The sequence below is a fragment of the Herpailurus yagouaroundi genome, unplaced genomic scaffold (genome assembly GCF_014898765.1).
Source record: "Herpailurus yagouaroundi ecotype Mexico unplaced genomic scaffold, PumYag 203, whole genome shotgun sequence".
Lineage (NCBI taxonomy): Eukaryota > Metazoa > Chordata > Mammalia > Carnivora > Felidae > Herpailurus > Herpailurus yagouaroundi.
Genome location: NW_024412434.1, coordinates 2081051 through 2106248, shown reverse-complemented (window position 1 = coordinate 2106248; position 25198 = coordinate 2081051). Strand labels below are relative to the sequence as shown.

At 39.5% G+C, this 25198-nt stretch overlaps 2 protein-coding genes and 1 long non-coding RNA gene across 37 annotated transcripts in view; 2 read left to right on the top strand and 1 right to left on the bottom strand.

Moving 5' to 3' along the window:
* The window catches only part of CREM (cAMP responsive element modulator), a 75725-nt gene extending 71106 nt beyond the window's left edge, over positions 1 to 4619 (top strand). For 21 of the 32 annotated variants that reach the window (XM_040450965.1, XM_040450980.1, XM_040450973.1 and 18 more), the window contains one exon: positions 1091 to 1240. In XM_040450965.1, the coding sequence (XP_040306899.1) occupies positions 1091 to 1235 (145 nt within the window). In that variant the 3' untranslated portion in view covers positions 1236 to 1240. Of the gene's footprint in view, positions 1 to 1090; positions 1241 to 1501 lie in introns of those variants that run through there. The other 11 variants (XM_040450981.1, XM_040450975.1, XM_040450964.1 and 8 more) reach the window with 1 other exon arrangement.
* On the bottom strand, positions 659 to 25069 carry LOC121014619 (uncharacterized). The gene is made up of 5 exons (XR_005783307.1): positions 24619 to 25069; positions 20337 to 20382; positions 9975 to 10038; positions 6012 to 6085; positions 659 to 1095 (listed from the first exon to the last, which is right to left on the bottom strand). It is a non-coding gene; the product is annotated as an uncharacterized LOC121014619 (long non-coding RNA).
* Positions 23392 to 25198, top strand: part of CCNY (cyclin Y) — a 331023-nt gene continuing 329216 nt past the window's right edge. The window contains exons 1-3 of one of the 4 annotated variants that reach the window (XM_040450998.1): positions 23392 to 23453; positions 23839 to 23946; positions 24286 to 24308. The gene's annotated coding sequence lies outside the window, so the exon portion shown is untranslated. Of the gene's footprint in view, positions 23454 to 23821; positions 23947 to 24285; positions 24353 to 25198 lie in introns of those variants that run through there. The other 3 variants (XM_040451000.1, XM_040451001.1, XM_040450999.1) reach the window with 3 other exon arrangements.

The following is a 25198-nucleotide window of genomic DNA, read 5'->3' as shown; positions in this document are numbered from 1 at the left end:
TATGCGTGAGTTATCTGTTTCAGTATAGGCTTTTTTGATATGAAGCACACCCCAAAGGCAGTTATTTTCAGTTGACTACTCCAAAATAACACTGTTATCAGAGGGTGCATTCTACAGAGGACTTAAATGATGTGGTTGCCACCCCCTCCCACCCTAAAAATCAGGAGAAAGAGAAAAATGTTGGCTGTATTTATTCTTTTTTGGTGGGGCTATACATGAAAATGACTAGCTCATCTGTTTGTGTTTGTTGCTTTGGCTGGTCTGTCCTTTGGGCATGCCTACAGTGCTTCAACAATCCGTATATTGGGTAATTAATGTACTTGATTAGAAAACAGTCTTGAAATACACTTTTGGGTTATGTAGTAGCTTCCTTTCCAAAATTTTAATTGTGGTGCTTTCACTTCATGGCTTTAAATTATCTGAATTACTGAGTGTTGTATTATGTACCCTCCCTTCTTCTCTTCCTTAATTTTCAAAAGCAGAGTCCATTTCATTTTGGTTCATGAAAATGTACATGACTTGCTTCCTGTTGTCTGTATCCAGGTTGTTTTCTAGCCAATAAACTGCTTCTTGCAGTCGTGGTTGAGCTTATTTGTTTTACTGGTATTTAGTCTTGAAGAATCAAAATCTCCAATAATGACATTTCAAGTTTCTGAGGATTAATTTTTTCCAGTATTTTTGATCAAATAAAGTTAATTCATTGTGATGGAATATGTGGCTTTTGGTGGACAAAAATAACGAAGAGACTTAAAAGGATCTGTAAGTGTTTTTGTAGAATTTCCACTTGGGAATGTGGTCCTATTGTTTTAGGTTACTGAAAACCATTCTGGTCACTGTGATCATGGAATGTGTGCCCTAAGAAAACACCGTGTACAACGAATGATGGGCAAATTGTGCTCTCAAGTCGGTCCTGTTGTTTTAAAGTAATCTTATAAAAGGCATGTGCTTGGTTACATTTGTTGTGTGGCTTTGTATAAACCTTACCTAGGATTGATTGGCTGTTGAGTTTGGGGGGCAGAAGTTCATTTGAGCCGGTCTGAATTGTGCTGGGAAGTTGTTCCTGTAGTCATTTGCCTTGTGTTGGTTCCAGGGAAGCTGCCCGGGAGTGTCGCAGGAAGAAGAAAGAATATGTCAAATGTCTTGAAAATCGTGTGGCTGTGCTTGAAAACCAAAACAAGACTCTCATTGAGGAACTCAAGGCCCTCAAAGATCTTTATTGCCATAAAGCAGAGTAACTGTCTTTGACTTGGACCTTGTTTACTATGAACTCTAATCAAGGCAGGAGATGCAGCAATTCTACTTATTGCCATGTGGACTTGTGGAAGGGACACTTGTGACCCTTAAGAATCCAGTTTGGCTTAGTGTTTGACATTGAATTGGGAACGCTGTTCCAAGATTTGGAATGCAGCCATGATCACATTTAGCAAGCTTACTTCAGCCTGCTTGTCAATAGCATGCAAAAAAGTGTTTTGTTTTCCTCTTTGCTTCTACTTTTTTTCAGGGAAGCTGCTAAAGAATGTCGACGTCGAAAGAAAGAATATGTAAAATGTCTGGAGAGTCGAGTTGCAGTGCTGGAGGTTCAGAACAAGAAGCTCATAGAGGAACTTGAAACTTTGAAAGACATTTGCTCTCCCAAAACAGATTAGTAGAAATATTTAACTATGAACTGATTACAACATGTACAGTTGCTTTTGAAGGCAATACAATATATAGCCAGCAAGAATTACAGCTTTTTTCCTTTGTATCATTCATCATATTCTCTAACCTCTGACATTCCTAAAATGCCTCACTGTACGTAGTTAACTATTAGCTATAACTTCAATTTTTTAAAAAGAGACAGCTGTAAAAAATGTATGTAACAAATTCTTAAAATGCAGTATTTGTAAGACTTGTTCCAATGCCACATATTTGCAGTTCCTAACCTCTGTGTCATGAATAGTGTCCTATGCAATAAAATTTTTTTGCAGGTCTTTAAAAATCATTTTAGGAAAGGATGATCAAGATAATGCATCCAGCAGTACAGTAAAAGCAAACCACAAACAAACAAAAAAATACCTCAGGAAAGAATTGAAAGAAAAAATTGAAAGAATCTAATGATATGCCTATATGAAAATAATAGCCTATAAATGAATTTATGGCATTTGCAGATTTTTATATTACTTGCTTTGTAAAGAAAATATTGTATTGCTGTCCTTGAATGCCATAGTTGAAGAGAGTTTTTAATAGAACCATGTTGGTTACACTTTGTAGTGTGTGGTGCTCATTTAACTATCTGAACCTTTACTACAGTTTTTACTCTATTGTGTAATATAAAAGATCTTGCAGAAAAGTTCTTAGTGTCGGTTTGAATGAATAGCCTAATGAAAGTTATGACAAATTTTTAATATTTGGAACGTGTTAAAAGTTGACGTTAAAAATGTATCTGCATAGCTTCACGTGTGTGGAAGCCTATTTCTACACTGGGTCATGCTCTTTGCAGATGCCCTTTGCGCCATCTCATCAGTAGGATGGCCCCAGAGCTGTTACACAGAAGAGTGGCTGCTAGAGATTCAGGTTGTGTGATGGAGTAGGCCTTTCTGCAGATATTCTGGAAATCTCCTGTTGACGGCCTCTGGTTGTGAGTTTGAGCTAACAGCCATAGGAGTTTTAAAGTAAAAACCAAAACAACCCAAGATTTTATTTTCCCTTTCAAAACATCTTGAAATCTACACCAGATCAAAGATTTTTTTGTCAGCACATTCAGATGAAGTTCACTACCAGTGTTATTACTGGTATTTACATTTTGTTCTGTTTTTATAATAAAAACCTTCAAGGTATAAGCCCGAAGCCCTACTGGTAAGATGCTCTGTCATCTCTCATTCACTCCTGAGACATTTGTTGAATGCCTACCATGTGCTAGACTCTGCCCTATGTTCTCTCATAACTTCTGATTTGTTCAGGATGTCCCCCCCACCCCCAACCCCTACTTTCAATAGTGGAACCTGGTCAGTATGTCAGGGAGGTACAGAAACAGGAGGTCATTTGTATCGTGTCTAACTGCTGTACCCCCAGCCCCCACCAGCCATAATTCTTTCCCTTATCTGTAACTCCCAGAAGGTAGGGCCTGCCATTTGGGCCTTTCTTTAGAAAGACTTACCTACCTTCAGAATCTGAGCTCCGAATCTCTTTTATCTCAATTTTTGTCTTTTCTTCTACAGAGAAGTAAGATGAGGAAAGAAGACAAGGAAGAAAAGAGGAAAGGAAAATCCCAAGTTTCAGGTGAAGGCAAATGGGGCTTCATATTCAGTCAGTCGCTGTAAATCAAATGTGTGCTCAGTGTGGAGCTGAGAGGGAGACACAAGGATCAGCAGACAAGATGTAAAAAAGTTAGAGGCAGTGAATGCCATATGTTAGAATTACAGGCAGATGTAGGCAAGGATTAAATAAGAAACTATCGTGAAGGAGGCAGATTTTGAACTGGGTCTGAAGTACGTGATAGTGTGGGGGAGGAGGGTATTCGGGACGGGGCATGCAGCGCATGCGCTATACTCCAAGGAGCTTGAATTTAGAACGTTACTCCTCGCACAAGAGTTTAGTTTCCAAGAGAGGGAAAGCCTGTGCATGTGTTCCTGTGTGGTCTCTGCTCTATAAAATAGCTTGTTATTTCAGAGGAAGGAGATTGCATCTGATTACTTGGGGCCACAAAAAGCAGGTGTCTCCTCATTCCCCAGTGGTTTAAACTAGGAGGAGATATTATGCCCTCCCCAAACAAGAAGTGCAGAGGTAGGAAATCCCATGCTTGTTTAATTTAGTGACTTAACAATGGCCTCACGACCAGATCATTGCTCCCTGTTTTGGCTGGTTCCCCCATCTCGATATTGCTGCTACAGATGCAGGCACCGGAGAGGGGACAAGTGGCACACCCCATTCTTCTGTCCTGTTTTAAGAGCAAGGAAGACTTGCACACCAGACCTTCAGCAGCAGATTCCCTCGAGTTTTACCAGCTAGATTTTCACCAGAACCTCCCTCCATAACCAATCGCTGGCAAGAGGAGTGGATTACTAGTGAAGATTCTACCCTTGGGGCTGAGAGGGTTTCAGGCTTCTATGAAGCATATGGCCATCAGTGTTGGATCAAACTGGGGCTCTGGGAGAATGATGTGTGGGCAGCTGACAACGTAAGGAAGACGCGTGAGTGCTTCAACTGTCCAGGTAGTTAAGTGGAGGTTGTTAAGAGGGGACTTGGGCCAAGCTCTCAGAGGTGTGTGGGAACTTTTAATTCTTACTTCTCCAGTGTGTCCCTGAAACAAAAACTTGTGCTACTAAAAATACAGTTTGATAGCTCTCCATTCGGCCTTCAGCAGATACTGACTACAACCTCTCACTAAACAGCAAGCAGCGAATTGGAAGCTGCATGGATATTGTACACCTTGTAGAACAGTGTTGTGTAGAATCCACAGCTGTCATTGCATTTGTGTCTCTTTTTTTTTCTCCTATAATTTTCAGAATCTGGACTTATGCATGTAGAAATTACCGATCGTGAATCGTGGGATTATGCCTCCTTTTCAGATTTAACTAGGTAGTTCTCAATGTTAAATCATTTGAAGCGAGAAAATAAAGCAAATGAATTTCTGCCGCACATTTAAATGTGTTTCAGCTCTAGGCTTGCTTGAAGTAGGACCTTTCGCATCAGCAACCACACTTCTAGGTTTTCTTTATTATATTCTTCTTAATGTCCAGTACGGTCTGTTTCCTATGTGCTGAAAGTACACTTTGAAAACAAATGAGGACTTGTGAAACCAACACAGTTTTTCTAGTCTACAACCAAAAAGAATGAAGCAATTTGGACACGTGTGAGCTAAGCAGAATTGCAAGCCAGCCGGCTAGCCATGATGCACTGATTTTCCTGTTTTATAGTATGTACCAAGGTTTTCAGGAACTTAAATGTGGCTCATCTTTTCTAAGGTCGTCCCAAAGACACAGGCTTGATTCTGAACTACTTGAGCATGGTATATTTCAATATTCTATATAAATCCATTTATCATAGCTACGTTTCATATTTATGCATTTTAGAATTCCAAATGTATTTTAGTGCAAAGCATTTTTAACATGTTTGTTCTTCAAAGATCCATTTTGCCATGGGGTGCTGTGTGATAGCTTACAATGAGATTTAAGATATTTCTTTTCAGGGCCATCTTCTTTACACACCCACACATAATTAATTCCATCAGGGATGGAAAATGATGAGTAAAAGGAGAAAGCTAACCTTGTTATATAACTTTGTTGTACTAGATTGTACTTGCTCAAATAAAGTGCGGCCCTTGTTATTTCCAAGTCAGTCTTAATTTTCAAAAGGATTCCGAGCTTTTTTTCAGATTTCTTTACCAGAAAAATATTTGGGAAAAGAGCATCGAAAAGCTGAGCCAGCATGGGTTATTTGGAGTACACACACACACACACACACGCGCGCGCGCACGCACACACACACACACACACACACACACACACTTCATTCACTCTCTGTTCTTTCTTTTAATTCAGGTCTTTGCCTTCCCTGGGCAGTAGAATAGAACTGGACATAAAGCCCTGCTCTAAATCTACAGTAGGTATTCCTTTGATTCCTCTGTGCAGAAACCAGTCAAAACCTGAAATAATTCTGAACCAGAAAGATTTTCCTTCTCTTTGTCCCACCTCCCATGGGGTTTGTCCATCACCTCCCAGTTGTGGGGGTACATGGGCAGGGTAGCAACCACGGGCACTCAGATACTCTGAAGGGCACGTGAAGCTGGACTTTCAGCTTCCCAACTCTCATGAGGGGAAGGCATATGCTCTTCTAAGTTACAAATTGACTTTTTACTTTTCAAAAATTAGCACGTTAAAGAACATTTTTTAATGTAGGTAACACATATTTGAGGTTCAAATTTCAAGAGCTACAATGGCATATGGTGAAAAGTCAGTCTCCTGTCCCTGATTTGATGCCACCTCCTGGGAGAGCAACCACTATTACCAGTTTCTTTTTTGTGAAAGAGATACCTTTAATTCATCGATCATGCCACCTGCTTCCTTAAATTATTATCCCATCGTCAGAGCTGTGTGATCTGGAGTTTCTGGAAAGAGATATAGAGAGTCAGCATGTTCATTCATTCCTTCAAGTCAACAAGTGAGGTTGCATTAGTAAGAGTAAGTCCAGAAGGAGAGAGGACCAGGGGCTGTGACAACCATGTGACTTCATGGACTTTTTTTTTTTTTTTTTTTTTTTGGACTTTCTTCAGTCATGTGCTGAGTTCTATGGATGCTATAACCGTGCGGCTGTCATCAAAAATAATTGCTGCCATTTACAGATGCTTACTCTGTGCCAGGCACCAAACAATGTGCCATATAGGGCTTATCACAGTTAATTCTCATAACCCAACAAGTGTTGGTGCTTTTATTGTCATCCCCAGTTGGCAGATAAGAAACAGGCTTGAAGACAAGGGCAAGTAACTTGCCCAAGGTTCCATAGCTGTCAGAGCTCAAGATCAAGAGCAGAACCAGGCAAGGGGAGGGGCTCCTGCATAGCTCAGTCAGTTGAGTGTCAGACTTTGGCTCAGGCCATGATCTTGCAGTTCATGAGTTCAAGCCCTGTGCAAGCTCTGTGCTGACAACTCTGAGCCTGGAGTCTGCTTCAAATTCTTTGTCTCCCTCTCTCCATCTCCCCCCCCCCCCCTCGCACTCTGTCTCTGTTTCTCTCTCTCTCAAAAAAAATTAACATTAAAAAAAAAAAGAAATAAAAAAATGAAAGAACCAGGCAAGGGACACAATGCCTCTGCCTCAGGGCTCTGACCTAGCCTGGATCAAATGTAGGAGAGGGACCATAAGAAGTACATGCTGGTCAAGCAGGTGATGGCTGCTGTGGTGATAGTTCTGTGGTTCCAAGTGGTTAGATCTAGAAATCTCCAAACTTTTTATTTCCTAATGAGCGAAAGCATTTATTAGTTTCTCTGGTTTCTAAAATCCCTGATTTTGATCAGAAGAAAATGACTCTGTAGTTTAACTGGCTATTGGCAGGCACATCACATCAACAGTTGTACTCATTGAAGTCAAATCATCAAGGTGAAAGAAATCCCAAAAGTGTACAGTTGACCCTTAAACAATATGGTTTGAAGTCCATGGGTCCACTTGTACATGATTATTTTATGGTACAAAACTGTAAATGTGTTTTATGATCTTCTTAACATTTTCTTCCTCTAGCTTAATTGTAAGAATACAGTACACAATATATAAAATGTGTTAATTGACTGTTATCATTAAGTCTTCTGGTCAATAGTAGGCTATTAAAGTTTTGCGGGGGGGTCAAAAGGGTTGGATTTTTACAGTAGGGAAGGGGATGTCAGCACCCCAACCCCTGCATTGTTCAAGGATCAACTATAGTTTACTCCTTTAATTTTATAGACAAGAAAGCCAAATTTCAGGTTAATTTACTTAACTACTGATAGCTCTTGGCCATGGAGAGACCAGAATACTCAGACCTTTTAACTAGTATAGTAATCTATATTACCATGATGCCTTGATTTTTTTTTTTTTTTTTTTTTTTGCCCCTGTGGTCTGATGAGAGGGAAGCTCATGAAGGAATGCCTTGTCACTCACTGTAGGAAAGTCCCGCTGGTCTCTGGGAAACAGTGGGAGGATGCAGGGACCCTGTCAGGTCTGTCGTGGTCTACTACTTTATGAGGACACTTGACATACGGTGTAAGGGTCTCTAGAACAAATAGCTCTCAACAAGCCTTAACACCAAACAAGTGTTTGATGAGCTCTGGAAAGCACGGACTTATGGCAGACCAGTGTCAGGGTGTGACTTAGGAATAAACTTTAAAATTCTTACGTTTTAGGGGTGCCTGGGTGGCTCAGTCAGTTGGGTATCTGATTTCAGCTCAGGTCATGATCTCGCAGTTTATGGGTTTGAGCCACGCATAGGCTCTGTGCTGACAGCGGAGCCTGAAGCCTGCTTCAGATTCTGTGTCTCTCTCTATCTCTCTGCCTGTCCCCTACTCATGCTCTGTCTCTCTCTCAAAGATTAACATTAAAAAAATGTAAAATTCCTACCTTTTAAACACAGTAACTATTGATACACTTTGAGGAAGTAAGTAGCCTAATAGGGAAGCTATTAAAAATCAGCTTTTTAGGGGCGCCTGGGTGGCGCAGTCGGTTAAGCGTCCGACTTCAGCCAGGTCACGATCTCGCGCTCCGTGAGTTCGAGCCCCGCGTCGGGCTCTGGGCTGATGGCTCAGAGCCTGGAGCCTGTTTCCAATTCTGTGTCTCCCTCTCTCTCTGCCCCTCCCCCGTTCATGCTCTGTCTCTCTCTGTCCCAAAAATAAATAAATGTTGAAAAAAAAATTAAAAAAAAATCAGCTTTTTAGATAAAGGATAACATGACTGTACCTATATGTTTATTGTTTGGCATTCCATATATCTAGAATTTTTATTTAGTAGGTATGAGCATTTCTATTTTAACCAATTGCACTCCTGTTTCTGAAGCACATTAAATTTTGGAGAACACACTCTGGGGTCAGGCCTCACCCAGTTTTCCCCTAAGTCATGGATGGTTGCACCCATCCAATATTTACTGAGCATACAAGACTATTTAGTGTTATAGCCACAGCCCAACATGATGCATGTGCTATTTCTGTAACTCCTTATTCTGTTTTAACCATTCTTAGTCTATGAAGCCTTAAAAACTGATGGGTAAATAAGTGATTTTAAAGTGAATCATTTTGCAGCAAAATTGCTGATTTTGTTTGAATTGCTTATAATTAGTTATTTTAGGTGGTTAGAACATAATGGAAAATGAGACCAATGTCACTCATACTATGTGTGGGTGTCACTCAGTTGTGGCCATGGATAGCATTTTAATTCTTATCTTAACCTGTTATCAGACTGTGGGGTTCCAAAGGATCGGGGGGCATGATCATATCACTAGAAATTATTGACAATACTGGGAAAGTACATCTTTCATTCACTGTGGGAGAGCAGTGATATTTTCAAGCTTAAAAAATGTAGTATATCTTGTTGCTTAGTAGATGTCAAGATCAGCATTTGTTTTGTTATCTTAGCTTGAAAGTTCAAAAAAATGTGATTGCAGATTAAGGCACTGATGATATTTGGCAATTGCTTAGAAGTTAGATTAGTGACAGAGTAGTGCTATGCCTTTGAACAACTGAAATTCAGGGACTTTTGATGCAATATATGAAATTAGGAATAATAGCAGAATGTTAGAAATTCCAGATTTTGTAACATTAATCCATTTCAATATGAATTTTTTAAAAAATAAATACACAGATTTTTTTTTTCACATACAAAAATGTTTTAAAATACACAGGCATGTATGCTACTTTGATCAGCCAGAATTCTTACTATCCTTTTCCTCACTTAGCTCATAGTGTTAAAAATAAAAACACATTTGCTGCCACTAAGATTGCAGCTTTTAGACAATGCAAAAAATATACATATTTTTTCAGGCATAGTATAGGTCTGTATTATTTGCATGGTTTCATTTATCCTTTTATTGAGATGTCTGAATTGATACTACCCAGCTGGATTTTGTTGGGAATTTAGACCCTGAAGGGCAGAACACAAATCTCTTTTATCAAGGGTACATAACATGCCTGACCCATTAATCTTTCAAGTCAAGAGACATGACTTACGTCATTAAATGCCTGGTTGCTCTTGCTCCAGAAATACTTATAGGATCATGCAGTTTGGAGGAGGGCAGGGGAAGTTGGCAGACCAGTGCTTAGTAACTGGAGCTCCCAGCATAATGGTAGAGAGTGAAAAAGACTGGGTTGCCATGGATTGCAGAACAGCTAGGGGCCCCTTCCACTGCTGGCATAGACTTCATTCACCAAAGCACATTAGGATTCCATGTGTAATTTTTCAGTCATAAGGCATTTTCACCTTAACTAATTACTTGAATATTTCTTGCAGAGCATTTAGCATCCCAAGCATCGTCTCATGACTTACTTCACGGTTCTTGAATCAGACAGTGGTTATCTGTGTTTTTCAAATCTGCCCTGGATAGAAAGAACTACAGAAACAACAACAAAAAAAATCCCCAATGTTACAGATCATATAAATTGCAGAATGAATAACGGATGTGATTTTGTTTAAAAAATGCTTATTTTTGAGAGAGAGGAAAGAGAGAGAGACAGAGAGAGACAGGGCATGAGCAGGGGAGGAGCAGGAGAGAGGGAGACAAAGAATCCGAAACAGGCTCCAGGCTCCAAGCTGTCAGCACAGATCCTGATGCAGGGTTCTAACCCACAAACTGTGAGATCATGACCTGAGTCAAAGTTGGATACCCAACTGACTGAGCCAGCCAGGTGCCCTGGACATGTGTTTGAATCTAGGGTCTATGGCTGAGAGCCCACCAGACCTGGTTCTAGTCCTAACTGTTCAATTAACCACCTTTGTCACTTTGGGCAGATCAATTAACATGTCACTTAACCTCTGTCTTCTCTACTTTGACCTTGACATTTGGTGATACTGTGAAGGAAACAGTTGACCCTCAAATTTCTGAGAAAAGTTAATGTAAGTATCATCTCATCAGATCCTTTTTTTTCTTATCTCTGTGAGCAGTTTCTGGATTCCTGGTATTCAAAGCATTAATCCAAGAAATTGTCATTCACGTTGCTTTTAGTATTAACCAGAATTCAAAAGCAAAAAGCCCTTAGATTGAAACTGACCTCATGATGAAGGCAGGGCATCTATTTTGATTTGGGAAACCTAGGTTAATATCTTGACACTTGAAAACTTTATTTGGACAAACCTTAGAAATAAGGTAAACTTTACTTGTAAATCTGCTTAAAATGTGAGAGAAAAATTTCCAGCTCACAAGTTTCCTCCGCCCTTAATCATAACAGGGCTGCACTGAGCAAAAGGAAGTCTTACCCCAGAAATAGTTGTGGTTTTCAATGTGTATTAGGTTTACCTTCCTATAATCCAATGTATTTTATGTTTTCAGAAGATCTATGGAAGTAATGAGAGAGACCGTACTCCTTTTAAAAGATTTCTTCATATTACCTAGTTACTTGAAAAGTTCACTGGTTAATGTTTGTCTAACTTAAAGGGAATTAGACCATTTTAAAAATTCCCCTTTAAAATGTACAATGTAAGATAAAATAGTTGTAAAAAATCAAAGTTTATATGTTTACTACAATGTATAAGTAGTCCAAAACTAGTTTTAATGATTTTGTTATTTTCAGTAAGAACGAATAGCTTATTCAAAACTATTGTGGCTTGGTTAGTTTTATTTATTGTATATACCATGAATAAAATGATTTGATAGCTTCAATCATTGTAGATCTGTATAAGACAACATTTGAAAATGTTTCCTGGGGCGCATGGGTAACTCAGTTGGTTAAGTGTCTGACTTTGCTCAGGTCATAATCTTGTAGTTTGTGAGTTTGACCCCTACGTCAGGCTCTGTGCTGACAGCTCAGAGCCTGGAACCTGCTTCAGATTCTGTGTCTCCCTCTCTCTCTGCCCTCCCTTGCTTGCACTCTCTCTCTCAAAAATAAATAAGCATTAAAAAAACTTAAGGAAATGTTTCCTTATTCCTGATGCTTAACTCTTTGATAACTTCAAGCACCTGAGAGCCAGAACAAAGGCATTTCTGTAGTGAAAGACAGCTATATCTAGCAGTTGCTGGCTTCTTCTTAGAAAATTAGGTTTATGGAAAAATCCTTCATGGCTGACTTTGCTGACATTCTGTGGTCATAGGAAGCATTGCAACTAATTTGTTGCATGTAACTTTCTTGAGGTATAATTTACATGCCATAAAACTCACCTGTTTTAAGTATACAATTCAATGATTTTGTGCAATCATCACCACTATCCAGATTTGGAACACTTTCATACTCCAATAAGAGTGTTTCACATTCCAATAGTCAACTAATTTGGTTTTATTTTGTTTGCTGTGATACAGAAATGGTTAAGTAGTTTTTGTAATTTGAAGTGCCTGGAAATTTCAAAATAACTAGAAAAGAATTCTATTCCTGAAGTTTTTGTTTTTTTGTATTTCTTCAGATAGCATCTAGGCTTTGAGCCACACTTAGAAAAAAAATCAGAATTATTACATCTTTGGTTGAGTACATTTCACACAATCAGGTGAAGACTACACTCAGAAATTAAAAGATCCATTGTTATTAAGCCTATTAAGGGATTAAACATGTATTTTTAAAGTATTATGATTTTACTGATATCATATTTGCCACTCAAGGATTTGTTTATAATTGAAGGCTTATCCAAATCAAAGGACCTTACACCCTGTACAAGCTGTTAGGGATCAGAGGCATAAACACTGCCTCTGTTTTTGCAAAGCTTATTTGTCATTTCTCTTGATCTGGTCCTGAGATCAACAGATCAGGTTTATCAGGTTTATCAATAGAACATTAAACTAAAAATCCATCAACCTTTGCTCCCTCACCTCCTCAGCCCTCGATGGACTCTGAAGTACCTCAACACATTGTAAGGTTAAAAAAAAAGGGAGAAGAAATGGAATAGATATTGGGACTTAAGACAAAATTTTCACTGATGAAATTATATATTTTTATAGAGGTGTCTTGACCCTATTTGAATAATTGTGAATTCTGGCGCTTAATTCTTATTTTTGATCTTGATACTTTAGAATAACAGGAAAGAATATAATGTAGTATATGGTTGTCTTGGGTTTCATGATCAAGACTGGAATTGATTGTACACATCAAGCTCTTCATCCTATTCTGTACATTCCATTCTCCACTAGAAATTTTGTGTGCGTTAATAGTAGGAATACCATGTAAATTTGAGACTCAGAACTGGCACTGACTCCTCTATGCCTAGAGAGGTTCACCAACAAAGACACTGTGTGTCTTTGGGCTTTGTGTCTTATCGGTGGATACAAAGAGAATCACCACGTTCCAGTTACAATACTGACAGGTCATTGTGTGCGTTTCAAGACTTATCTATAGGTGGCCTGATTAACAATATGTGGATAGTTTATGTACTTCTGATGTCCTGAAAAGGGTGTAGAATGGGCAGCACAGGTCTTTGTGCACCTGGAAACCCCTCTAGGTTACCAGGATGGTTTCCTGGGCAGTGAGAGGAATCCATTTCCAGTTGCTCTGCCCTAGATCCTCCAAAAGGAAAACGTGTGTGTGTGTGTGTGTGTGTAACTCTGTGGTAGTAGTATCTATGTATACATTCAGGGCAAATAAAGACAGCATGAACAGTTGCAGAAACAAGGGAATGCAGCTGATGTCTTGCTCACGTTTTGGAGTTCTTCCTGTTATCTCTGACAGTGGGTACAGCTGGAAATAAACTAGAATCTAGTCAGAAGTTTCTCATCATGGTGGCTGTCAAACCAACCTGCCTTGGTGCCAGAGATTGGGAAAGAATTACAGACCAATTTAGGTTTTTAATATGGAAGCCAAAATCTTGAATAAACTATTTGCAAATATAGTTTAACAGTACTTTTAAAGAATAATAGAGACCAGCTAAGTGGAGTTCATCTCAGGAATGTAAAAATGATTCAGTATTAATAAATCTATGAATATAGTTCACATATTTATTAAAAAGGAAAAAATATCTCTATAGATGCCAAAAATTTTTACTACTTTCAGCACCCGTTTCTGATTTAAAAAATCTATAGTAGAAAGGTTTGTATGATTTTAAATACCTGTGTGTCAAAGCACCAGTTAACATCATATTTGATGCTGAAGACAACAGATCAATAAAGGAAAACAAACAAGAGATGAAACTGACCACTCTGATTTTTCCTTTGACCCCTCTTTCCTCATAAAATCTTATCTTATTTTCATTTTGTCTTCTATTTTCCCCAATCTCCATTTATTGCTATAATCACCACTGGTTGATTTCCACTGCTCTGCCTTCTTCTCTAGCAAAGAGCAACCAAGATGGTGAGTGGAAAGCAGCATCTTCTGTTCTTGAGGAAAACTTAGCCCTGGGCTCCTGTGTATCTTTTTGGCTTGTCTCTCTTTTGTTGGGAGTATTAAGGTGATTTTTGTGGGATTTCCCCCCCACTCACCTACCTTCCTCTTATACTGCTCCTGGGGGTGGGAACTGGGATGAATTAGAAGCATCTAGAACCCTGCTCAGTCAAGAAGATAGTGGGAATCTGTTTATCTCTCTTGTTGATGAGTTTTTAAAGATTATGATATAAGTGTGACACCCCCTCCACACACACACTTTTTTTTATTGCTACAGCATCATTTTGCTTTTAATCTCCCCATTTTTGTAATCATTAATTTGGGGGAGATATTATCTTTTCTGAACTCTCTCTCCATTTTACACTCAAGGTCCAGAGTGGACATATAATTTAAAAAGAGAAATTGGCAACTTTCATGGGAAAGTGAAGGATCTGTGGCAATCATGTTTGGATTAAGACCATATTCTATTTTATCTATAAAATGGGAACCCCTGGAGCCTGCAGTATCAGGTTGGGTATGATCCTGGCTATTAGCAAGTGGGGAAACTCATCTGAGGTGAGAAGATACCAGAAACCAGGTATGTTACTGTGGAATGCAGGCCAGGAACTAGATAGGGACTTTTTTGTCCATCTTTGGAACTTGCCACAAAATGTTGCAGCAATGGGAGCCTCAGAGGCAGAGAGCAAGAGAGATTTAAGAAAGAATTTATGGACTCACACCTTCAGTAGTGGATTGGGTGGATTTAGTGCTGTCAACCCACTGGTTCCTGTGGCAGAATGCTTGGAAACATTCAGAGGGAGACTCGGCAGTAAAGTGTGTTGTCAGGAATCATATGTCAGATTTCTAAACACACACTGACAGGAGAAAAGACCTCTGCATATGTACTAAACCAGAAAGACTTGTGCCACAAGCACAGAGCAGATGTGGAGCTACTGGAAGCAGTCTGTGAAATTGGGCTCTATTGGACGAAGTTACCAGGAAAGCAGAGCACTACTGAGGAAACAGAGGCCCTGATTCTATCTGGTAAGGAAGCTAAGTTCAAGAGGAAGAGAGGGAAGAGACCACATCGAGAGTCTTCTGGGACCAATAGAGTGGTCAGATGTGAACAGTGGAGTGGAAGCAAGCATAACTCAGGATGCTAAATTCTTGACCACAAAGTTCTGGGAGACAGAGATAGACATGTCTCACTGCTGAGCCAAAGTGCCCTTGGAGCAAGGCCAAGGCCATGATCAAGACTATGTATGCCCTACTTTCTCTCCAGTGTGGGGCCTTAAGTCATGGTTAGTGTTGTGATGACCAACAGGTATTGCTAGGGCACAGTTGTTGACTACCATGGCAACAACTTCATGGCTTTGGGGGACTCACTGAGTTTGAAATGTGTATTATTGCACTGGCTGCAAAGAGGATGGACTTTTTTTTTTTTAAGTTTATTTACTTAGAGAGAGAGCATGAGCAAGAAAGGAGCAGAAGAGAGAGAGAATCTCAAGCAGGCTCAGCATCATCAGTGTGGAGTCTGAGGTGGGGGCTCGACCCCCTGAATTGTGAGATGATGACCTGAGCCTAAATCAAGAGTGGGATGTGTAACCAACTGAGCCACCCAGGTGCCCGAGGATGGGATTTTTATAGGATACTATCCTTGTGGTAAAATCCCTACTTTAGTCATGCAGACGTCAAGGAGGGCAAAGGTGGCTGAGCCAAAAAAGACCTCTCTGACACCCTAGTCCTCTTTCTCTCTCTCTCTCTCTTTGCCCTCCTCTCTTGCAAAAGCAAAGACTAGCTGAAGAGTGGGTCAATTAGTGATGTTTGTGTGTGGCAGAGTGCTGGGGATGGAGCATCGCCCTCCACCATTGAGATAATAAATTTGTGTTTTCAGCCACCCAGTTTGTGGTAATTTATTCCAGCAGCCACAGGAAACTCCTACAGATTCCTACTCAATCCTACAAGAGGAAGTGTTCTTAACTATGGAGCCTCAGCCCAGACCTACTGAATCCAAAACTCTAGGGAAACTGTGGGTTTAATTTTTTTTTTTTTTGAGAGAGAGAGAGTGAGTGCGAGCAAGGGAGGTGCACACTATTAGCATGGAGCCTACGTGGGGCTCAATCCCATTAACCATGAGATCATGACCTGAGCCAAAATCAAGAGTCTGAAGCTTAGGGGTGCCTGGATGGTTCAGTAGGTTAAGCGTCCAACTTCAGTTCAGGTCATGATCTCATGGTTCATGGGTCTGAGCCTTGTGTCAGGCTCAGACTTTGTGCTGACATCTTGGAGCCTGGAGCCTGCTTTGGATTCTGTGTCTCCCTCTCTCTCCACCCCTCCTCCCTCATACTCTGTCTCTATCTCTGAAAAAAATGAATAAATGTTAAACAAATTTTTTTAATTAAAAAAAAGGAGTCTGAAGCTTACCCAACTGAGCCACCCAGGTGCCCCAAAACTTCCAGTTTTAAAAGCTCTCCAGGGCTCAGTGTGGAGCCTGCTTTGGATTCTCTCTCTCCCTCTCTCTGCCCCTCCCCTGCTCATACTCACTCACTCTCAAAATAAATAAGCATTTAAAAAATAAAAGCCCTCCAGAAAATTCTGACACCCAGCTAGAGGTGACAACTGCATCTGTAAAGACTCTTCTTTTCCTCACCTGCCATAACCAGGGTCTCAGGCTTCAGAGGATGTGTTTGGGGGAATGGATTTATGCTGAACCAGGAGCACAATCCCTTTGTGAAGCAGAGAACATAATTTCAAGATACTGTAGGGGAACGAAAATTATTTTTCCTGCATTCTCCTAGGTTTTCTGGCTGGGGCCCTATAAACTAGGCTGATAAAAGACAAATCAATGAGAGAAAAGCAAGCAAAAGTTCATTAGCATGTGCACCACCCTTACACCTGGAGTATTCAGAGATGAGTAACTCAAAGTGGTGCTTAGAACTCGGGCTTATGTGGAATCTCAGCAAGGGAACACTAATGTGTTACAGAAGCGATGAGACAAGGGAAAAGAACCTTGAGTCTCTGGCAAGCCAAACTGTGGGAAGGCACATTATGACAAACTAATGGTAAATAAAAGTTTAGTAGAAGTTGTTATGTAGATTCCTCTGGTGCTGTCTCCAGGGTGCTTAAGGTCTAAAGTTGTCTCTGGTGATTAATTTTGGTCCTTACTAATAGAGAAGGAAGGGGGACACCTTTGTAAACGTATGTCTTGCTTTCAGGCAAATAGGGGGAGGGCAGAGAGCTTTTCTTGTATCTGCTTCTTAGTTGCCTTCAGCTCAAAATAATCCTTATGCAAACGTGGTATATATTGGGGTGCATATTCTGACACCCTACAATACCTAATACCTTAACCATTTCCCATAATCCAGTATGATTCATACATTTCTTTTGAAAGTTAAGAAGACACAGTAAAAATAATTAAAAATCTAAATCTTGACATTTCAAATTCACCTTTTGTCTCAGATGCTATAAATTTTGTTTTGGGCTTAAGACTTAATCTATTTTGGGGCATCTGGGTCGCTCAGTTAGTTAAGCATCCTACTTTGGCTTAGGTCACGATCCCCAGTTCGTGAGTTCTAGCCTCACATTGGTCTCTGTGCTGACAGCTCAGAGCCTGGAGTCTGCTTCAGATTCTGTGTCTCTGTGCCTCTTTCTGCCCCTCCCTGCTCACACTCTGTCTGTCTGTCTGTCTCTCTCTCTCAAAAATAAATATTTGAAAAAAAAGATTTAATCTTTTTAGGAGGAAAAAAATGCCACTGCTTGAAAGGAAAAAATATAACATGTTAATAATAGGTATTAGAAAAAAACAAAACTCCCAAGTAGATGTCTCCATTTTCCCTTCACCTTCCCCTGGATGCAGCACAAGTGAGAATACTCAGTGAGGTGCCACCAGGATTTCAATGGCTATCACAGTTATTTGTCCCTCCACAAGGGATGAGCACAGATGTAATTCTAAAGAAAAATTCAAGTATATGCTCCTGATGAATTGTCACCAAAGGTAAGTGTATTTCTTTCTCTAGTTATTGTGCATAGATTAGTGCCCAACTAGAAGGAAAATGCTTAATGGACTATCTGATTAAAGAACAATTTCATTAAAATAACCACTAGTTTTATGCCAATGCATAGATACAATGTAATGTTACCAATTTACTTTTTAAAAGAGCTCCTGAAGAATATAAGCCAATTACTTTAGTAAAAGCCCTATATTGCACCAGGGAAAGATGAAACATTGGACTTGATTAATCACAACATCTGCTGTATGAATTAATCTACCATGAAGAATTAATGGGACTGTCCTTCAAGAGGAACACCAAGGAGAGAAATGATGAATAACGTGATTTACAAAAACAGGCAGTGGGCAGGATTTGACCTACAGGCTCACTTTGCCAATCCCTACTCTAGAGCTAAGGATGGTATTTACATTTTTAAATGATTGGGAAAATTCAAATGAACAATAAATCATACTATGTGAAAATTATTTGAAATTCAAATTTCAGTGCCCATAAATGAAGTTTATTGGAGCTTGGCGACCCATGCCTGTTCATTGGTGTGTTGCCCATGGCTACTTTTGCCCTACAATGGGAGCGTTGAGTGGTCCTGACAGAGACTGCATGGCCCACAAAGCCTGGAATGGCTACCATCTTGTTCTGGCCGACTATGTGAATTAAATCTCAGCTCCCTACTTAGTACTAGTGTCACCTTGGACAAGTGACTCTAAGCCTTAATTCCTTGCCTATAGATATGCAGGTCAACACTAGGGTCCAAATGGAACCCGGCAAACAGAAATTGAATCCTCATTTAGTGAGAGGTAAAGATCTCCTGGGGACTTGCACATAGACCGTACTTATTGAATCATTTCCTTTAGTGAAGTTAAAACAAAGATATCTTAGGATCCTTGGAACTTGAAATCAAGTGTCCTGTGATCAGACCTCTGACCTGATTTCTTTTGGGAACTTACAGGGAAACTAAGAATGAAAAAGCAAGAACAAGCCATGGGAAAATGAGAAAAATATAGTTTGGAATTGGAAATTCTGATCCTCAGAATCCTCATTTGTTAAATGAGATGTAAAACACTATGCAAATATATACAGTTGCCCAATTAATGTATTTGGAGCATACTTACACTAAAAAATTACTTGGTTTTTTTTATCTGAAATATAAATTTTATCGGGTACACTGTATTTTTATTTGCTAAATCTGTCAACCCTATATATGAACCTTAGTAATTTGTCATAAAAAGGCTAAGTATGATCTTTGCTAAAAATATATTCTATCAGTTAATCATTTTCCCCAAAACCTTCCTATGAAAAAATTGTGCTATAGAAAGGGGCAAAGAATGTGTAATTTTAGAACCTACTAAAATTTGCAAACTGATAGCTAGAGGGAGCCAAACTGATAAAGAAACAAATGACACCCCATATCCTGGGCTGATTAGTCTTCCTGCAGATTGAAAACAAGCCCTATGTGTGAATCAGTCACTTTTCTAAAAGGTATACATTTTTTACTTTCTTGAAATAACATAATTAGGACATTCAATGTCTAAAAAAAGGTAACAAACAATAAATGGGTTTCAACAAAAGGATCCCTTGTGCTATACCTTTTCCATTTGCCTGCAGGTGAAGATGGGCTGGACCAGGGAATAGAGCAGAGACTCGTGTGAAATACCCGAATACCGAATTCTAAGACTCATTGCACAATGCATTTAACTTAACATTATAAACAAGAATCTAATCTGAGGAATGATTTATTGAGCCTGAAAAAGCACAAGAAATCTCCAAAATCTCTCCTTGCAGCCCAGGAGATGTCATCCTCCCCAGTAATTCTCTCATTAGAGGGGAAATCTTAGCATACATTTGTCTTGCTGTTGCTCCCCAGACCTGAAAGACAAGAGATTTTTCTATTTTCCTTTTCCTTTCCAAGGATTCCCTTACACTCTGTTTAAAGGAAAATTGTTCGGGGTGCTTGGGTGACTCAGTCAGTTGAATGTCTTACTCTTTATTTCAGCTCAGGTCATGATCTCGCAGTGGGGGAGACTGAGCCTTGCATTGGGCTCTGCGCTGACAGTGTGGAACCTGCTTGGGATTCTCTCTCTCTCTCTCTCTCTCTCTCTCTCTCTCTCTCTGCCCCTATTCCACTCATGTTCTCTCACAAAAACAAACATTAAAAAAAAAAAAGCAAAATTGTTCTACGTTTAAATTTTTCAAATGACCATCCATTGTTAAAGAACAATATGCTTGGAATAATCTATAAGCCAGCCAGATTTGCCTCTTGAAACACAAAGAGAGAGTATTTGGAATTTAGGGCGTCTTTCTCTTTTAAAACCTGTTTTACAAGCCTGTGATCTTCAAAATTCTCAGACTAGACTGCAAAAAATATGTAATATTTTCTCTTTGCCTTCCTGCCATAAGAATGATAATCCTACCTGAGGCAAATGGATGCTGCCAACAGAATAGAAGGAGGTCATATACCTGGAGGCACAGGGAGAAAAGAACATTATGTATTTTAAAGATAATATTCATTACAATGATTATTCAGCACCAAAGTCAACCCAGCTTTATCAAGTATTTTCTTACACCTGATGTTTATCCAGTAGTTATTCAGATACAAGCAAACAGAAATCATTCCTAAGTTCTTGCACATATATTCTCAAGTAGGATGTAGAAATGTTCCTATTATTTGGAGGTCATCCAACTATCCACAAACATTAGAACAAACAAATGGAAAATATTTCTCAATGCCTGAACTACAGTAGAAGATTAACTAGGAATCTAAGTGGAAAAATAATTTCTCTAAAAGAATTTTTTCAAATGATCATTCATTGTTAAAAATTATGCCACTGTAATAATGAAAAGAACTGTTGATCTGGGGCAGGTGCATGGCAATCATGCCATCTACTGCATGACTAGTTAATGTTGGGCAACCTGGTGTGAGAGCTGGGAACCAGGTAGAGGGTGATGGGCAAGACAGAGATCTTGCTTGTAACCAAGGAGCTGGAACAATTATGTGTGGATAGTTATTAACCATTTTAAAAGATTGAATAGCAATTTGCAAGTATATAGCAAACATCTGTGGAAATAAACAAAGACCACCAAAATGAGAAAAGCCAAAGCTATTTATTGTGAGCTTGCTATAGTAAGGGAGACAGCCACCGTCCCTTGTGTTTTGGTGGGGACTCAAAGGCAGGCAGAGGAGTGGGAAAGCTTTATAAAATGCACAAAGTGGGGGCTTCAGGAGTGCTTGATTGGAAGTTGTCGGCATGGGGAAGCTGTAGATGGTCTAACTAGAAACAAGACATCCTAGGTGATTGGTCAGGGTGCATATTTGGCTTTCTCTGGTTGGTCCTACATTGGAAGCAGGGACAAAAATTAGGGAAGCTGTCAGTTATTAATCAAGTCCTGGCCATTTTAGGCTGATTGTTACAGTAGTTATTGTTTAGCTTCTTGCAGTGTCACTGGAGATTGCAATTTTGTTCCCCTTAAGTCTGATTTATAGCAGGCTGGCTTCCTGGGTTGTTTATTGTAGATAAGAGGTTGGTTTCTTGGACAGGTTGCTGCAGGTTGCAGGTCAAAGTTTTATTTTCATACAATGGTCTGGCCATTGACCATTTGTATATTCAGTCTGTCATATCCCATTCCATAATCTAAATAACAGAAAAACTAAGCAAACATACCCAAAAGGTGTTGGTGATAGGTCAGTTTTAAAATGTTAATCATTATAATCTTCTAGAATTAAGATATTTAAACTTCAGATATATCCTACACCCAAACAGGTCAGGTTGCAGATCTTCCAGACAAGTCATTTATGTTCTAAAAACCAATGTCCTAAAATTGTGTACTTTATTAGGTAGATTGCAAAGGTATATATCCTGTTAAATACTGTACAGTAGAATATAACCTCCATAAAGGACAAAACTTTGTATTGTTCAGCACTTTTTCCCTGGCACCAACAGGGAGCAGGATCTAATACAGGGTCTGATACATAGTAGGCACAAAAGAAATATTAACTGAATGAATTAATGCATGTTTCTACCTTTTTTATATATCTTTCTTTTTAATTGTGGTAAAATGCACATAACATAAAATTTACCATTTCAAACATTTTTATTTATTTTTAATTTTTTAAAAATGTTTTATTTATTTTTGAGAGAAAAAGAGAGCAAGAGCAGGGGAAGGACAGAGAGAGAGTGGGACAGAAGATCTGAAGCAGGTTTTGCACTGAGAGCAGCAAGCCCAATGTGGGGCTTGAACTCATGAACTGCTAGATCATGACCTGAGCCAAAGGTGGACGCTCAACCAACTGAGCCACTCAGGTACCCCTACTGTTTCAACCCTTTTTACATATACAGCTGAGTAGTGTCAAGTGCATTCACATTGCTGTGCAACCAATCTCTAGAATTCTCTTCTTTTTTCTTTTATTTAAATGTTTATTTTGAGAGAGAGAGCATGCACGCATGTGTGCAGGGTGAGGAGCAGAGAGAGAGAGAATCCTAAGCAGGCTCCATACTGTCAGCACAGAACCTGGCGCGGAGCTTAATCCCACAAACCGTGAGACCATGACCTGAACCGAAATCAAGAGTAGGATGCCTAACCAACTAAGCCACCCAGGTGCCCCACTAGAGCTCTTTTCATCTTGCAAAACTGAAACTCTGACCTATTCAGCAATTCCCTGTTTTCCCTGCCCCCCAGCCCCCCAATCCATCTCTATGAATTTGACCACTCTAGGTAACTCATATAAGTGGAGTCACAGTGTTGTCTTTCTGTGTCTAGCTTATTTCGCTTAGCATAATGTCTTCAAGGTTCATCCTTGTTGTATCATGTGACAGAATTTCCTTCCTTTTTTTAAAAAAAAATTTTTAATGTTTATTTATCATTGAGACCAATCAAAAGATTGGTCTTTAAGGAGGCAATTTTCATTTATCCAGAAGTTTCACTTGCATGGAATGGAGGCCTTCCTTGTAATGCCACATTAGTGCGATGTTACTATTTACATATATAATAATCATACAGATGCCTTTCAAATATAAATCATGATATAATAAGTACAAACACTACACTAAAACAACATTTTCAGTTAATGGTGTCTATGTCATGGCAAAATGTTTATTGATTCAGGAAAGAGGTAATCCATTTAGCTGGGAACAATCTTGGGAAGTTGAATATTAAGATCTAGGATACTTGAGGCGGATATTAGAGTTTTCAGATTTCTATAGGATTCCTGGAGTTGTATCCTTTTTCCTCTCATCTCATCTTTAAGCCAAATTTACAAACCAAACCATTGAAGAATGACAAGTCTAACAATTACCATTTGGGGGGTATATTGAACAGCCTCATGTACGGAATGCCAGGAATCTGAAAGAAGTCAGGAAGTGACATACGCCCTGAGGGGGGGGTAATGACATAGTTATGACACATAAGGGGCATTATTACAGTGTGTGCGGGGCTGCACATGGGAGGAATGGGTAAAAGTTAGGGAGGGATGTGCACTCCATCCCATGCAAGAGCTACTGCTGCCAGCCCATTGATAGCTGGCTGGCTGACAGGTGTGTCCAGAGGCAGCAGGCAGAGGCATGGTGGTGAGCGCTGTGTGTGAAGCATGAGAGGACCCCCCAGAGTCGCTAGGAAAGATAGGTGATCTGGGAGTCAAGAGTAATGTTTGCCAAAAGGTTGGTGAGGGGTTCACCTACAGATACAAAAGCCAGGGAGACAAGCAAGGTTAAGGAATGCAAAGGGATCTGAATAAAAGGTATTGAAACTGAGAATAAACAAGTAATTAATAGTTAAAATGTCAGGGAGTTGTTGAAGTATGTGTGAAGAATATCACAATGGGGCTATAATTTCATCTCTTGAATTGGGAAAAGGCTGTCGTCACTTTTTTGTGTTACACAACATGGTTCCTTTGTAAAGGAGGGTGTGTTGTTATTCCAGGTTCATGGGTGAGGAAACTGGGCAGTGAACCCAAGCCCCTTCAGTCATATCAACATCAGAAGCTGAATTAGGACTGGAATTCACCGCCTTGCAGCATTTTGCTAACAGGTGAGCCTTGATCCATAATTTTCCAGTGCCAAAAAACTCTTCTTTCCTAGAAAAAGCTTTTGTTTCTAATAAATGTATCTTATGTTTTAATGGGCAGTGGGTTGTGGGGACAGGGGAACTTGTACAAACTTATCCAGTAAAAGTCTTCAGCAATGTTAGCTTAAGAAGTGGCCCGAATTTAGGTGATTTTGCTTGTTTAGAGACACTAGGTTTTTGATGCCTTTACACTGAGACATCAATTCAGTAGTTCTGATTCTATATTAACCATTAAGTATGTGCTGGACTAATGATTTTTATCTAATGATTTTTATATAAATGAATATTCATCTGTTTTTTTAGGCAATGAAGCAAGGGCTTTTCAGGTATGTTTGAACCTTCAGTGGAAATTGCAGAAAATCACTAAAATGTAAGATTATTGAGATTGTTGTTTAAAGCTTTTTGAAAAAATAACTACATTGATAGGGAATGTGTTCCTGTCACATGTTATTTTTTACCTGAAATTTTCTTTATTTGGTGGTTGAATATTAAAGCCCTAGTTACTTCTAGTTAGTCACAAAATAGCTCAAGGCACTTGCTGTATTCTAGAATGTTCCATAAACAAGTGTAGTTTAGGATTTGTAATAACAATAAGATACCAAGGTGAAATGGGCTAATCCCTTCTTCCTATCTCACCTCTTATGGTAAGGAGTTCTTGTAGAAAAAAATCACCTGGTTGCTTCATGAAGGATCCTATTGGCTCTCAAGTAAAGGGCAGAATGAAGCGATGGAAATCAAGAATCTGAAGGCATGTTTCTCAAAATATGGTGGTCTGTGTGTCATCAATCAGGGTGTTCTGAGATGTGTGACAGAGGTGAATACCCCTGGGCCTTGGAAGAAAAGTTTGGGACAGTGCATGTTAAACAAGCTCATCAGGTTATTCTGTGCATGTTAGGTTTGAGAACCAATACATTTGAAGAGGAAAGACCTAACTTTTGTTAAGGTCAATTCTGCCCGACATAGTCTCTTCTAGACACTCTATCATGTCTGCAATCTCTTTTTATTTTTAAATTTTTTTAAATGTTTATTCATTTTTGAGAGAGACAGAGCACGAGCAGGGGAGGGGCAGAGAGAGAGGGAGGAGACACAGAATCAGAAACAGGCTCCAGGGTATGAACTGCCAGCACAGAGCTGGACGTGGGACTCAAACTCGTGAACTGCGAGACCATGACCTGAGTCAAAATCAGATGCTCAACTGACTGAGCCACCCAGGCAC